Here is a 14065-nt window from a genome sequence, read left to right as displayed (position 1 = left end):
TTCGGATGTTTGGATAAATTTCATGGAACTTTTTGTAGAACTATGAAGACTTTAAGGGAACTTCGTGTTGGGTGCTGGTAAATTTAATAAAAAGTTTGGAGAAATTATAGTTCGTTATTCAGGAAACTCTGAGGAAATGTTTAAGAAACTTTCAAAGCAACAGTGTCAGTGACATGCGTTGTTACTTCAATTTATAGAATTCATTGATTGTTTTGCAGGAATAAAGGAAGTTTTGACAATAACTGTCTATATTTAGGCGCTTTGATATTTGTAAGACAATTTATTTAGTAGTGTGATTGAAAATATATTTTGCTTATGTGCCGGATTCTGATACAACAAGGATTCCAGATTTAATATTAATATTTAAAACAAATACATACTCGCTATTTTAAAACTACTCAAAAATAAGAGGGTGGATTTTTGCGAAGTACTCTGACAAATGGTTTACATCGATTTACCTTTTTGCAGAAAATTATTTCCTCCCTGGTAATCGCGTGATAAAAATAATCCACTGTTCCAGATAACCGTTGTCTTGGCGTCGCTATAGTAACCGGATATCGATTTTCCTCATCATTGAAAGCGGCGCTTTTCAGCTTATACTTCTTATTGCTATTTGATGATGAACCATAGTTTTTTTTTTCTTCAACGCAGTTCAATCGCATTCAACATTGCGGACATGACTCATCAGAAAGTTTCATGATTATACAGTTTGTGATGTCATCATTGGTATCCGGTACAAAAGTGATTGTATCCAGTGTGAAACATGGAGATTTTGCTTTGGATACTAAACCTCCAAACAAAAGATTTGTTTGAACCGGCTACAAGTCTATTCATTTAATATTTTAGGCAAGGTTGGTAGGTAAAGTAATTTTCCTATATACATAATCACAAAGCAAAAAATGATTCCTAAATATTTTGACAGAAATCTAAAAGAATAGGAACAAAACTGGTCAGATTGGCCATGTTGTTTTTGTGTGAGTGGATACAATTTAAGATTTTCTTAGATGAGAAGAACTCCTACCCGATACAAGGTTAAGCTTAAAGTGATTTGAGTCTAATGTAATGCAATTTTCTTACTAAACGTGTAATGAAATTCATATAAATATGAATACAGAAGCCTTGATGCTACTACTAGGTACTACTTCATTCAGGCTAAGGACGGGGTGTCCTGTGCTGTACGAGAAGACGTCTCCATTTCACTCGATAAAATATAACTAAAATATGTCTAGGTTCATAATTACTTATAAGGGCCTAACTGCAATGATCGATTCTCTTAATCGATTTTCTCTTTTGCTAATAACTCGGCTGCTTTTGCTAGCTAATGCAACCTTTTACCATACTGAATTGGAAAAAAATCGGAAAATTAATTCACTTAGCTGTAGGTAATGCAAAGAGAAATTCAATGAAGAAAATCGATCATCGCAGCTAGGTTCTTGTGATTCCGAACGCTAGATTTGTGTTATAATAGATTATAACTGATGGGCTGGGCGAACAACTGGTTGTGACTACTTCGTTTTCATCCCGAAGAAAAAAAATACACGTTGATGTTTAATATAGGGTTGTGGTACCTATTCTCAGCATATGCTCCTAATTTCAATCTATCGCTAAAATCCAACCCTGCTTCTTTTATGCCAACAAGATTCAATGCTTTTTGGAAGAAAATTCGATGGAACTTTCTTAAATCCTAGGTTACAGCAACAGGTTCAAAATAGGTGCCGTAACCCTGTGTATGTTCTAAAATCAGCACATACCCCGCCGATCATGAGTCTCGTCTGCCCGTCCGTGTAGACGTAAAGGGTTTTGCTACATCAACCAGCAAACATCGCTTACCGCACATAAGCCGGGTTCTCGCTTCGCCAGCAATCAGCAACTGATTAGCAGGTGATTTCCCCTTGAATACGCGTTACATTTCAACTTTTGCTTCTATCTGATGGTGGCACGTCTGCCTTCGTGTGTATTACTTTCCTACATAGGTATATAAGAATGTGTGTGTGTGTGCGCTATAAACAGCCAGCCGCTTAACCTTCAATGACGTCAGCCTGCTGAACTGCATAAGAGGTCACCTGAAGGTTAAGCTACACGAGGGAAGGCATACGATGGAATTTGTACGGAAAATTTGAAACGATTCTCTCGAAGTTAGTGTTGTTTACACACGTGGTCGGTGGACTTGCACATAATGCAAGTGGGTATGCGGGTACTTTCATAAGCACCAATTCGTATGTTATTATTGAGCAATTAAAAATAATCCCCTGTTTGAGTGAGTAGCTTGGACACTCTTTTTTCGGCATCTCGTCAGAATTTTAGCTTGGGAGGATTTAAGAGAAATAAATTCTACTTCTCGGAAAAACATCTTTTTTTTTAATCGCACCTTCTGAGAGGGACTGAACTAAACAAATCCTTTGGGATAATTCTCGACCAACAATTCAAAAGGGCCTATCCGGTTTTGTGAATAAAGCTTTGTAAGACCTTTCCTAGCAAACCGAAGGTCGTATGCAGAAACTTTCTCCTACACGATTGACTTGCGAGTGTGGCATTCGGTTTGCGACGAAAGTATAACAAAGTTTTGCTTACAATACTATAGCTGATAGGCCTTTTTCAATTAATCATGTTTTGTTGTTTTTGACATCATCCACATCCAGAGGGCCAGTCACTTCGAATGTATGGGAATGGTAGGAAGCCATTTAGAAATGCATGAAAATTTTCAGTTTTTATTCATTATCGTCTTAATGGGCATTACTATGGTGATAAGGTAAACACTCGTTTATTTGTTTCCTTCTGTGAAAGCATGTTTAGTCACAAATCGTGGATTTTCTGATATTCTCCATACTGCAAACATGATTTTCCTACCACTGAAGGGGCGACATCTCTCGGATCTTCAGTATAGCTACTACTCAAATCATATAAGTAATTGTTGCTCGAGAATTCTACGTATGCATTAATCATTATGGAAACGCCTGTTTCTCGATTTGTTCAAGTAGCTAATTGAGTCATCCTCTATCATGACATGGATTTTCTGGGACTTGTTGTCTATTCTTAGAAGTGGGAGTGTATATTCCCCGAGGTCAATTATGCTTGGAATCCTATCGTGATGAGGCATCGATAAACTGTTAAAACGAGAAGCACCTTATTGCAAGATTGTTTACTGAGGCCTGCTTTTTCCAGCTGTAATTGTAGTCTTCTTTTTCTATGTTACCTGTTTCTTTCGCTTGATCAATGTAGAATCCATTTTTATTATTTAGTTTTCTTTGGTCTTGGCTATGTACCATTTGGCTTCTATTCCTGTAGCACACTAACACTCCCGAACATACCTAACAAAGTATTAACCGATGACTTCTGTTGCAAAAAAATGAGAAAATTGGCACTAGTAACCACACATTGGAGTACGGATAAACGAAAGCGAAGTACGCTCCCTAGATTCATTATGCGTTTTTCAAACCACTCATCTTACGTCGCTCGGAAAACCGGCTCTACTTTTTAACTAAAATAACTGCTGCCTCTCTGGTTCATCCTTTTCCATTACCATCCTTTAGCTCCACCTTCCTACACCGATCGCCGCGCGGGAGAGAAAGATAACCATCCAATCATAACAACACTCCGTGTCCGCGTCTAATGTTTAATCTTAAGAAATAGCAAGCAAGCAATATTACTGTGATTAAGAGAGCTAAGTTAATACCATAGAATTAACGACTTTTTCCTCTAAATATTGCATAAGAAACAAACACTTGCTAAAACCGATAAACGCATTGTAATGTTTCTAGGTCAAGTGGTTCATCGTCAGTACGCTCCAACAACAGTAGTACCAATGCGATCTCTTACCTCAATCCTGAACTGTCCATATTCGCCACCTCCCGCAGCCCCAATGGCACCGTCAATCTGTCGCACCTGAATCAGTTGCAAATTAACCAACTCACGGCTACGAATAGCAACATCACCATCACACCAGCTAATAACAGTTCTAACAGCACTAGTAGCGGTGCAAAAACACCGGCCTACCCTAAGAATCCGGTCTCGATAACGGCCGTTCCGGTAGCGTCACCTACACGAGCCTCACCGAAAGGTGCCCAGGCAAAGCAGCCACCACCGGCGTTGATTCCGGTTGGTTCGGCCGCAAGTAACAACAACAACCACAACAACCACAGAAACAATAGCAACAATCTGCTACTAAGTCAAGTTGAGCTTTTTCGTGAAAAGTTGTTCCTCAACAATGCCACTAGTATGGCAGCAGTTGCAGCAGCGTATGGTGCCATTGTTCCAAATCCTGCTTCCTTCCAATCCCCTTCTTCTTCTACCTTTCTGTCCAATCCTGTAGCGAATAAATCTAATGTAGACAATACCAGATATAAGAGCGTAATTACTTCACGAGCAGCAATGGATGTAATCGATCTATCTTCCCCTCCAAGGTCAAACATGGCAGGAGCGGCGGCTGCAGTGGCACTGTCCCAGCAACAGCAACAGCAACAGCAGCAGAAACGTTCCAATGCTGCTGCCGCTATGACCAACGGTCGTTCCAACACGACAATCACCTCGACCAGTAACTATCGCTCGACGGCGGCTGCAATGCAACAACAGCTGCAGCAGCAACAACAGGCTGCCGTGGTGGCCGCCCAGCAACAAGCTGCCGCCATGAACGACGGCGGAACGCGACATGGCAATGTGATCATGCTACCGGAAATGACCATGGGTGGCACCCCGTACAAACCGTACGAGGTGGTTAAGAAACCGATCGAAAACAAAACGATCTACTGCATCAACAAGACACCCTATAGAAACAATGACTATCTGATGACCATTCAGGATCTGAAGGACGTGTTTTTCCCATACATCAGTCTGGATGTGTGTCGGAGGGTGCTCAATGCGTTAGACATCAATCTGTTCATCGGAAATAGGTGAGTTTGCCACTATTATTTTTTCTCAATATTCTAGCATAAACATCATGGTGGGCATCTTTGTGCACTTTTCAGGGATAGTTAAACTTTAATTCTTAGTTAATCTAGTTCGGTTATTCTGGCAACTGAAACTGAAAGCATTTTTGGAGTTTCAAATATTCAAAGAGGAGGTTCAGTATTCAAGGACGACAGAAATTGTCATGCGTTCCTGAAGAAGCCCAAAGATGGCGTCATGATGGTTGATATGCCCTATCACTTGGAAACTATTGCGACATCGCTCATGAAATTGTTGAGTTCCAATTTCATTGTTGTGTGTTTTGTGGGAGCTGATATTAGCACCGACAAGCCCACATGAAACCTAAATACCTAAACCTTTGCTCAAAAATCTATAACGGCCGATTCAAATGTGCAGCGATCCGATCTGTCGAAACCGTAGGATTTTTTTTTATCTAAATAAAAATAATTTATCTTGAATAAATCAGACAAACGTGTTCATGGTATGACTAAATCTCGCGTCACTTTTCAAATAGACCAATGTAACATATCCACCATTTTGAGAAAATCGAAGTTGAAGTTCGACAGATAATTAATTTAACTGTTTCAAAACAATACATTTTGCAATACTATTTTTAATGTAGCCAGTGCATAATAACGTGGAAAATTCAGAAGAAACGGTAAAATCACAATTTTACTTTGAATGTCATGCTACAACATAGAAAAACCACATAGGACGTTTTGACAAGTCGTGTTGTACATCGGACATGTTACATTGGACAATTTTTCTCAATGACATAATCAATGAGTGTTACATTGGACGTTTTGTCTTCACGATACTAGATTCCCTTTCACAGATTTCATAGTATAGTACCTAACTTTAGATTGGCCCCGCCTTTGGAAAATGAGCACCAATCATGTTAGGCAGTCCGAATGACCGAAGTAACAATCATGTATCTATCATTTCAAACTGTACATTGGACAATTTTTGATCAATGATTATCTTAAATAAATGAAAGTAAATTTGGATGGATGTTTTTGTATCCCATACAATGACAGAAGAGCAATAGTTTGTATCGCTTAACTCGGTTTGTTTACATTTGTTACATTGGTCTATTTGAAATGTGACGCGAGAAATGTTTTCTACGAACATGGGACAGATGGCAGCAGTGTGTTTTGAGTAGACATTTCATGGTAACTCCTATTATCATTTTTGTTGGTTTGTCGGTGATATTAGTGCTTTTACAATTTTGAGGTGAATCATTCAGAAATAAGGTTCCCGCATTGATTCCTCTACCTTGTTCTTTTTTTATTATCCAGGTTAATTATTCCTGCACTCATGAAATTGGGCGCATGAATTCGTAGTTTTATGAACCTGGAAGCAAGTGTCGAAAATTAATTTCTTATGAAATCGAAGGGATTCGTTACTCATTAGATAGGGAAAAAGTTGGCTTCAGCAATACCTTAACCTATTATCGTCAGGGGGGTAAACAATGTCCTTGAGAGCTCAATTTTGGCATGTGGATACATTGTGTTTCAGAGCAACTATTGGCCAAATTTGAGTGCTCTAGGACTTTGTTTACCCCCTGACGATAATAGGATAATGTATTGCCGAAGCCAACAGTTCCCTTATCTCAACCAACAATAGAGAAGGGCCTATTAGCGTTTTACTCTTTTTTTGTAAAACTGCGAAAGGACTTTGGGCTGTTCATAATCTACGTATTTGAGAGGTTCTCAATCCTCCCTCCTATGGCGTAGACAATCGTTCATTTTTTTTTTAAATTCATGTGGAACGGTAGACATTCATCAACCCACCTAAAGTGTTTGAATGGTTAATGAACAGGACCTTTATAGAGATAGCTGGGGTAAGATGGGTCACGGGGTTAGAAAGGTAAATAAAGGTAAATAAAGTAACTGACCTAACTTACCCCATGATCCGTCATTGGGGTAACATTGAGCATGTTGATACTGACCAATAAATGCATAAAGTAACTGATCTATCTTGCGTTCTGACCCATCATGTCCCATCTTAACCTATTCATGTTAAACTGTGGAACAGCAGACTCGAAAATATGGACGTCAAAAGGAGCCAGAATCAAGCTTTCACGAACCGTCATTGGGAGTCAAGCAGTTCGATGATGCTTTTCTTACAGTTGAACAAGGCGGTATTGAAATCTTGCTTAAAGTAATTTGTGAAAAACTGTCGTATCAAGCTATCTTATTCTATGGGACATCGTTTTTAAAATTCAGTAATTGAATATACTCAAATCCGTATTGAAAGATACCATTACCCAAGGTTTCTGTCAATATTTAGTAGCACAATAAAATACAAAACAGAAAAGTACATTTTATCCCTATACACTGGACAATCTCAAACAATCACTACACGCTCAAAGCAAAACAGGCTATTTTGCACTACATGTCTACAATGTTCAGACACTGAAGAAGTCTGCACATTGTAGACGAAATACGCGTATCTTACTTACCTTACCAAACAGGCTAAGGCCTTGTTGTCCTCTGCTGTCCGAAGAAGTCGTCTCCACTCTACTCGATCCATGGCCACACTTCGCCAGCCTCGTAGTCTGCGAAGGGTCCTTCTGTTGAAGTTCGTCATAGATTAACCTATCGCAGCCCGGGAAGCCGAACGATTTGCAGTTCCATGTTCCGATTTTCCATTCGGAATCCTTATTTCGTTGCGTAGGTCTGTGTCGATTGTTTTGATCCGTATTTCTTTCTTCGGTATTTGCAACTTTATGTTTTTTCCAGGGCGGCTTGTTGGGCCTGTCCCAACCCCCTATCTCGCCTGGGGACCATCGTGTACAGCTTTGTTTAGAGTCCCACGCTGGCACTAGGACGGTGATGAGCCGCTTCTAACATGAAGAACAGATGCCGTTTTGAGCCGCACCTCCATGGTGAACAGACGCTCGGGTTTGGTGAAGCATTTCCTTTATCACCGTACTATGGTTACCGCGCCGCGTCGCACTTCTTCACTTTGCTATTGCCGGACTGGCAACATTGCCCATGCTACACCAACAGCATACAACAAGTAGGGTGGGTGTACCAGTTATGGCCATACGTTTCTATTATTGTGTGTTCCAATTATATCCTATGGAATTCCCATTGGTCATAATTTGAACATACCACAATAGAAACGTATGGCCATAACTGGTACATCTACCATAGTAGTTTCAGCTACGTGCATTCTCAAAAGCCTTAATATTTTGACTTGTGAAATTGCGAAGTGTAATGTTGATTACGCTATTGGCCAGATATTACAATTCATATACTTACTTAAAATCGAGAACTTCATGTATAAATTGGTAAAATCAACAAGGCAAACATAACCCTATATTTGAATTTCATGTCAAAGAAGCATACATTTAGGCTTTATCTGTGTTCTTTCTCCATCGATATTCAGTGGTTCATGCCTGATTGTTATGCTTTCCACACTACAATTCGTGGGGCACATTATACTCCACTTAGAGTAACAAACAGTAACAAAGAGTAACAATGTTCAAAATTACTACAGTCATTCCTCGATATAACACATCCTCTATATAATGTAACCTCGATGTAACCTAACTTTTTTTGTCCCTATTGTTTGGCAGTTTACATTATAAACGTGATTTATTGACTATGAAAATATTTTTTAAAGTTTAAAGCACTATAGGACCGCCCACAACAGACGTGGGGAGGAGGGAAGAATCAAAGATTTTGAGACCGGCCATGTATAGTGTAAGAAAACATGCTAACTGGGGGAGGGGGATTCCGCCTGGTGTCGTCCGTGATCCACTCCTTCCTCTGGGTGCGCAGGACACCCAGATTGTTCTCGCTGGTTGTAGTAAAGGCGTTCTTAATCGCCATCCATTTCTCTTCTGCTCTGCCACCTTCAGGAATATCCGCAGCTCGGGTCTCCAGCTCCTCGACGAACGACCTTTTAACTGCTGGATCTTCCAGTCGGCATGTGTTGAATCGTCGTCCGAGCCTCTCCTACCGCCGCTGGATCAGAGCAACTGTAGGCGAATCTCTCCGATGACAAGAGTGTGGTTAGACGCGATGTTGGCGCTGCGTTTGTTCCTAACATCAAGAAGGCTCCGTCTCCATTTTCGGCTGGTGCAGATGTCATCGATTCGATTTTCAGTGTGTCATGGGAAATCCACGTGACTGGTCAATGGGGGAAACAAACCCTAGGAGAGTTGATTTGGCGGTTCTTCTGGATAGTTCTATGAAATTCAGAGGAAATTTATGAATTCCAAGGTGTTTTATAACCGGAGATTTCTATGAACTCTAAGAGAGTTTCATGGTTTAGTTCTGTGGTCTCCAAGCAACTCCTTTGAACTACAGGCAAATACCGGTAAGCCAAGAACTGCTACACGTCGAAGCAAAAAAGTATCTTAAACCAGATGGTAGGAATAAGGGAATTCGAAAGCCGTGGTTATGTGGAGAAACTCATAAAACGCAACGGCATTCGATTATTGACAATCAGTGGCGAAAAATTGTCCAGCAATATTTCTGTTGTCGAACAATACAAGAAAGACTTTGCTCCGCAGATCCTGAAGGAAGATTTGTCTCCTTGTCAGATCTTCAATGCTGACGAAAGTGGGCTATTTTTCAAGAGAACCCCAACAAGAACATATGTTGAGAGAGACGCCAAATCAGCTCCGGGATTCAAAATCAACAAAGATCGGCGCACGTTCATGCCTTGCAGCAACATGGATGGGTCGCTCAAATTACCGTTGATGTTGATTGGAAATGATGACGAATATGTAAACGTTTCGGATGAAGCAGCTTTAAATTGGTTCGATCTGGTAAACAGATACGCGGAAGAGAACAATTGGCCACTGGCTACACAGTTCTCGCTGTGTCAGATGCGTACTAATGTCATGGACATCGTAATTGACAAACCAGCACTAAGAAGGCTTCAGTGCAGGAATGTTTTTTTGCTATTTCGTACTGGTTTATGAATTGCTATACATTTGAGTTCTACTTTTATGAATAAAGAATGCAAGACCAACAATTTGAAAAGGCCTCAACTCCATTTTGTAAACAAACATTGTAAGGTCATTTTATCGCGAACCGAAGTCCGCCAAGGTAAAACAACATAATGTAGGTAGGGGAAATTCCCCTCTGCCCGATTGTGGTTTAGGATTACGAATGTAGGTTTCGGTTCCCGAGAAAAGGGCCTTAGAAGGTGTGTTTATAAAATGGAGTTGAGGCCATTTCAATTCTTGGGCTTGAATTGTTATTTGGAAAAAAATGAAATAAATTGTTGGTTATTTTTAATAATCATTAAAAATTATACTGTTAAAAAAATATTCCAAAGAAAAAAAAAAGAAAATACATATCAAACTTTAAATAAAATTGAAAGAATAATTAAACAAATAATAACTGAAAATAGCAACAACAAAAAATACAAGGAATTAAAAAAAGAGGTAAGAAGGGCTAAAACACCCTGTTAGGTGAATAACATTGATTTTAGGTTCATTCTTTTATAGAAAAAAAAAAAAAAAAACAATTCAAGAAAAAAATTATGCTTCGATATAACGTAGCTTAGATATAACGTAACTTCGATACAACGTAACGAAAATAAAAAAATGAGTTACGTTATATCGAGGTATGACTGTACTATTTTTCTAATAAACATGCCAGTCGAGCTATCGAACCGAAAGACGAGGGATGTACCCATCAACTTGCATCAATCCAATCGTTAATTTGGGTAGTATTCAGAGCTACCAGCTGTTTCAAGAAACAAACTTTTCTTGTATAGTTTTCTGTCCAAATTGTTTTTAATTTTATAAATTTCAAATGACTTTCATTTAACAGCACATTTTTACATCATACTAAGTTGCAGCTGAAATATAAGTGGGCGCATTTTGCCTGCCATGGGCATTATGCCTCAATTTTCCTTAAGGACAACTTAATGAAAGATAATTTTTTTATAAAATCAGAACTACCATTAAGAGGTTTAGGGATAGCAAAAATCTTTCGTGCGAGTTAGTTACACGTTATTTGTCTGATGTACCCATAAACGCAAAACATTCCCATTAGAATAGGAAATCAAGCAAAGATGTAACTCTGTAACGTGCTCAACTTTTTGGCTCAGCTCTGGTACTCTCTTCGGTCCCAAGCTAATCGATGCACCCCTCGAAACATAGGAAAATCCACGAACCCCTTTTTTTTATCTTCAAACTTTCATAGCGAATCAAAACAAACATAGAGTAGTACTAGAATTTCGACTAGAATGGGTTACATTAATCGATTTGCTTGGGACCAATAGGCTAGTCAAGTAGTGAGTCAATTTAAAATCGTTAGTTTCCACCGGTTGGTATTGCTAATGTATTTTTCAAATTGAGCCCATGTAACATGCTTTAATCGTCACGAACATTGTCATCTTTGTGACTTGTATAACTCCCTAGTTAATGGATCCTTTAATTAAAAACATTTTAAAATTGTGATCTAACGTACGTTTTCCTTCTATTTTTTTTCCAGCCTACAATACCAAGCTCTTCTGGAAGCTGGCCGTGCCAATGTAGACAAAATGCCTCTGGTGCAAGTAGTGGACGTGATGCAGTTCATGCCCCAGCTGCAGTACATGGTGCGAGGCCAAATAGGCCAAGAGACGCCGGCGAACAAGCGGGCACGTATCAGCTAGGAATTGGGGTGGGGGGTACAGCAGCAGTGCCCTCAGAGCACAGTAGTATCCGATCTGATAACGAGCAGTAGCAACATCACCAACAGCAATATCCATTCAAGCAGCGGCGGTGTCAGCGCTTCCTGGAGCCTTACACCTACATCACCTTCGGCGAGCGGTAAAAAATCTTCCTCTTCTACAACATCTGGTTCTAGTGGTTCAGCGGCTATTGTCAGTAGTAGCAGCAGTAGTAGTGGATTTTCCTCACCAACAAACCCTCTACATTTCGACAAGAAAGCTCTCTCTTCTTGCCGATACCAGCAAGAAAAGGCTGATTTCTATCAGGACGCATCTAGTCGAATGCTGGCCCAAGCATCATCTTCAGCTTATTCGTTCCAAGAATCAGCCCTTGCCGCAGCCGCAGCAGCTGCCGCTGCTCAGCAACAGCAACAGCACCAACAACAGCAGCAGCAGCAACAACAACAGCAGCAACAGCAGCATCAGCAACAGCAACAGCAACAGCAACAGCAGCAACAGCAGCAGCAGCAGCAGCAGCAGCAGCAGCAGCAGCAGCAGCAGCAGCAGCAGCAGCAGCAGCAGCAGCAACAACAACAACAACAGCAACAGCAACAACAGGCTCAACAAGCCGCTGTAGCTGCCGCAGCTGCTCAACAGGCCGCACTGGCCGCCCAACAATTAACTGCTGCCAGTAGTGCGGCTATTTTTTCACCACATTTTGCTCCCGGATCGTATGCAACTGGTCCAATGCAGGTCGGATCGTATGACAGCACTGCCGTTTCGGCTGCCCGTTCTTGTGCTCTGCCGTCACCCACCATTTACCCGCCAACCCCCCCACCCTCAGCACCCTGGATTCATCCCTGGTATAGCGGTGATACCTTTTAGTCAGTAGCATCTAGCAGTATTGAAGCTCCGTTTTTAATCATAACCAAATCCCTTCAAATAGCTGTTGAAATAAAAGATTCCATAAAAATAATGGCTACGTTTCATAATTTAGTGTCCAAACGTAGAACGGGATCTACGATCCCTATTTTCAACCAAAAATTCTGTAGTATCTGCTACATTCAGCACAAAGCCGTAGAATTGCAATTCTATCCAAGACATGAGAAGAACAAAATCGTAATTGTATAACCAAAAAGAAGCTTAGCATTAGCCAGATCCACATGAAATTGAAATCTACGTAAATCATTGCTCTAACTTCCTATCTACAGAAGTGATCCAAAACCTCGATTTCGATCGAAGTAATTTCACAACTACCCTCCCTAACCATTGTCCCATATTTCATTGTTCTTCAGCAAAGTAAAACGCTATTCCCACTCAACATCATAAATTGAGATATCGAAAACTAAAGTTACTACTATTTGTATTTTTTAACTTATAACTTAAAGCAAGAGAAGAAAACTCACTCACTATAAGCATTACTGTAAAATTAAGATAAAAAAAATAAGGACAGCGAATCCTTAGAAAACAATTCTCGCAGGATGAGGAAAAATTGTTGTAACTTAGTAGAAGCGCAAAGTGAAAAGAACTGAATAGACTTGAAACGATTCTCCCTACGGTCGAAAAGAGGGTAGAAGGAAACTTAATCTGTAAGAAAAATCGATGGGAAAGGAATAAAGTTGTAAGCAATTCGTTTTAACTTTTTCGTCGTTATTAGAGAGCGAACTGATTTTCCTTCGATGCCAGGCGCTGTCAAAGCGAATTGCATTCAGTCTGGAGAAATTCGCAGTCAATACTATCCAATTCGATGGATTATTTTTTTTTTGTAATAAGTAGGAAAAAGTAATAATATTGGATATTTAGTTATCACTAGGCAGGTGTGTGTGTAAGTAGAGAGGAACTGTATAGTGAATACAAATCAACGTACGAATGCGAAAAAGTCCCAGATAGGTTGTAAGAAAGGAGGCGTGCAAACGATTTACATTCTGTTATAGAGTCATAACTCTAGCGATGTTTTAGTTTTTGATTGAAGAAAAGTAAATTATATGTTTTTATTTATTTTTATAATTATACAGGCGATGTAATTATCACCCACTTCTTAGTTGTACGCTACAAGATGTATACCCGTTGAGGAAAAGGCTACTTGTTTATATTAAATATGTCTCACTATCAAACAAGCAGAAAAATAAAAAAGATACGCTATCAGTGTAACGTCATTCTTCTGGTAGAAGGATCTCGTGAATCAAACTAGAAACTGATGTTTTCTTAATAATCCGCTCACAATTAAAAAGCTCATTCCAATTGAAGTACTTAGTGGTGGCAGAACCTTAAGCTTAGCTACACTACTGATCAGGTAAGTATCGTCAGTTTCGCATTGGGAATTCATAGAAGTTGAAAATTTTTCACGATTTGTGGTCTAAGAGGGCTATATAGGGTAGGAAGGTATAAAACGTCCCTTTTGTATTTCTACGAATTCAGGGTTTATATAAATACAAAACTAGTGGGCAATCCAATTATTTAATGGGACAACTCTGCTGTGCAATTGGTGCAAATAAATAATAAAGATAAAATCCGAAAAGCACACCTTCCGGTGTAT

At 39.7% G+C, this 14065-nt stretch overlaps 1 protein-coding gene across 1 annotated transcript in view; it reads left to right on the top strand.

Moving 5' to 3' along the window:
* The window catches only part of LOC135701668 (serine/threonine-protein kinase pakD-like), a 29406-nt gene extending 15683 nt beyond the window's left edge, over positions 1 to 13723 (top strand). Inside the window, 2 exon segments of the mRNA XM_065222526.1 lie at positions 3759 to 4886; positions 11370 to 13723. Coding sequence (XP_065078598.1) covers positions 3759 to 4886; positions 11370 to 12414 — 2173 coding nt within the window. The 3' untranslated portion in view covers positions 12415 to 13723.
* Positions 13724 to 14065: the final 342 nt, after the last annotated feature.

The sequence above is a fragment of the Ochlerotatus camptorhynchus genome, unplaced genomic scaffold (genome assembly GCF_037179485.1).
Source record: "Ochlerotatus camptorhynchus isolate MF236.1 unplaced genomic scaffold, CSIRO-AGI_Acam_v1.1 ptg000171l, whole genome shotgun sequence".
Classification (NCBI taxonomy): Eukaryota; Metazoa; Arthropoda; class Insecta; order Diptera; family Culicidae; genus Ochlerotatus; species Ochlerotatus camptorhynchus.
This window is presented reverse-complemented; position numbering and strand designations above follow the sequence as displayed.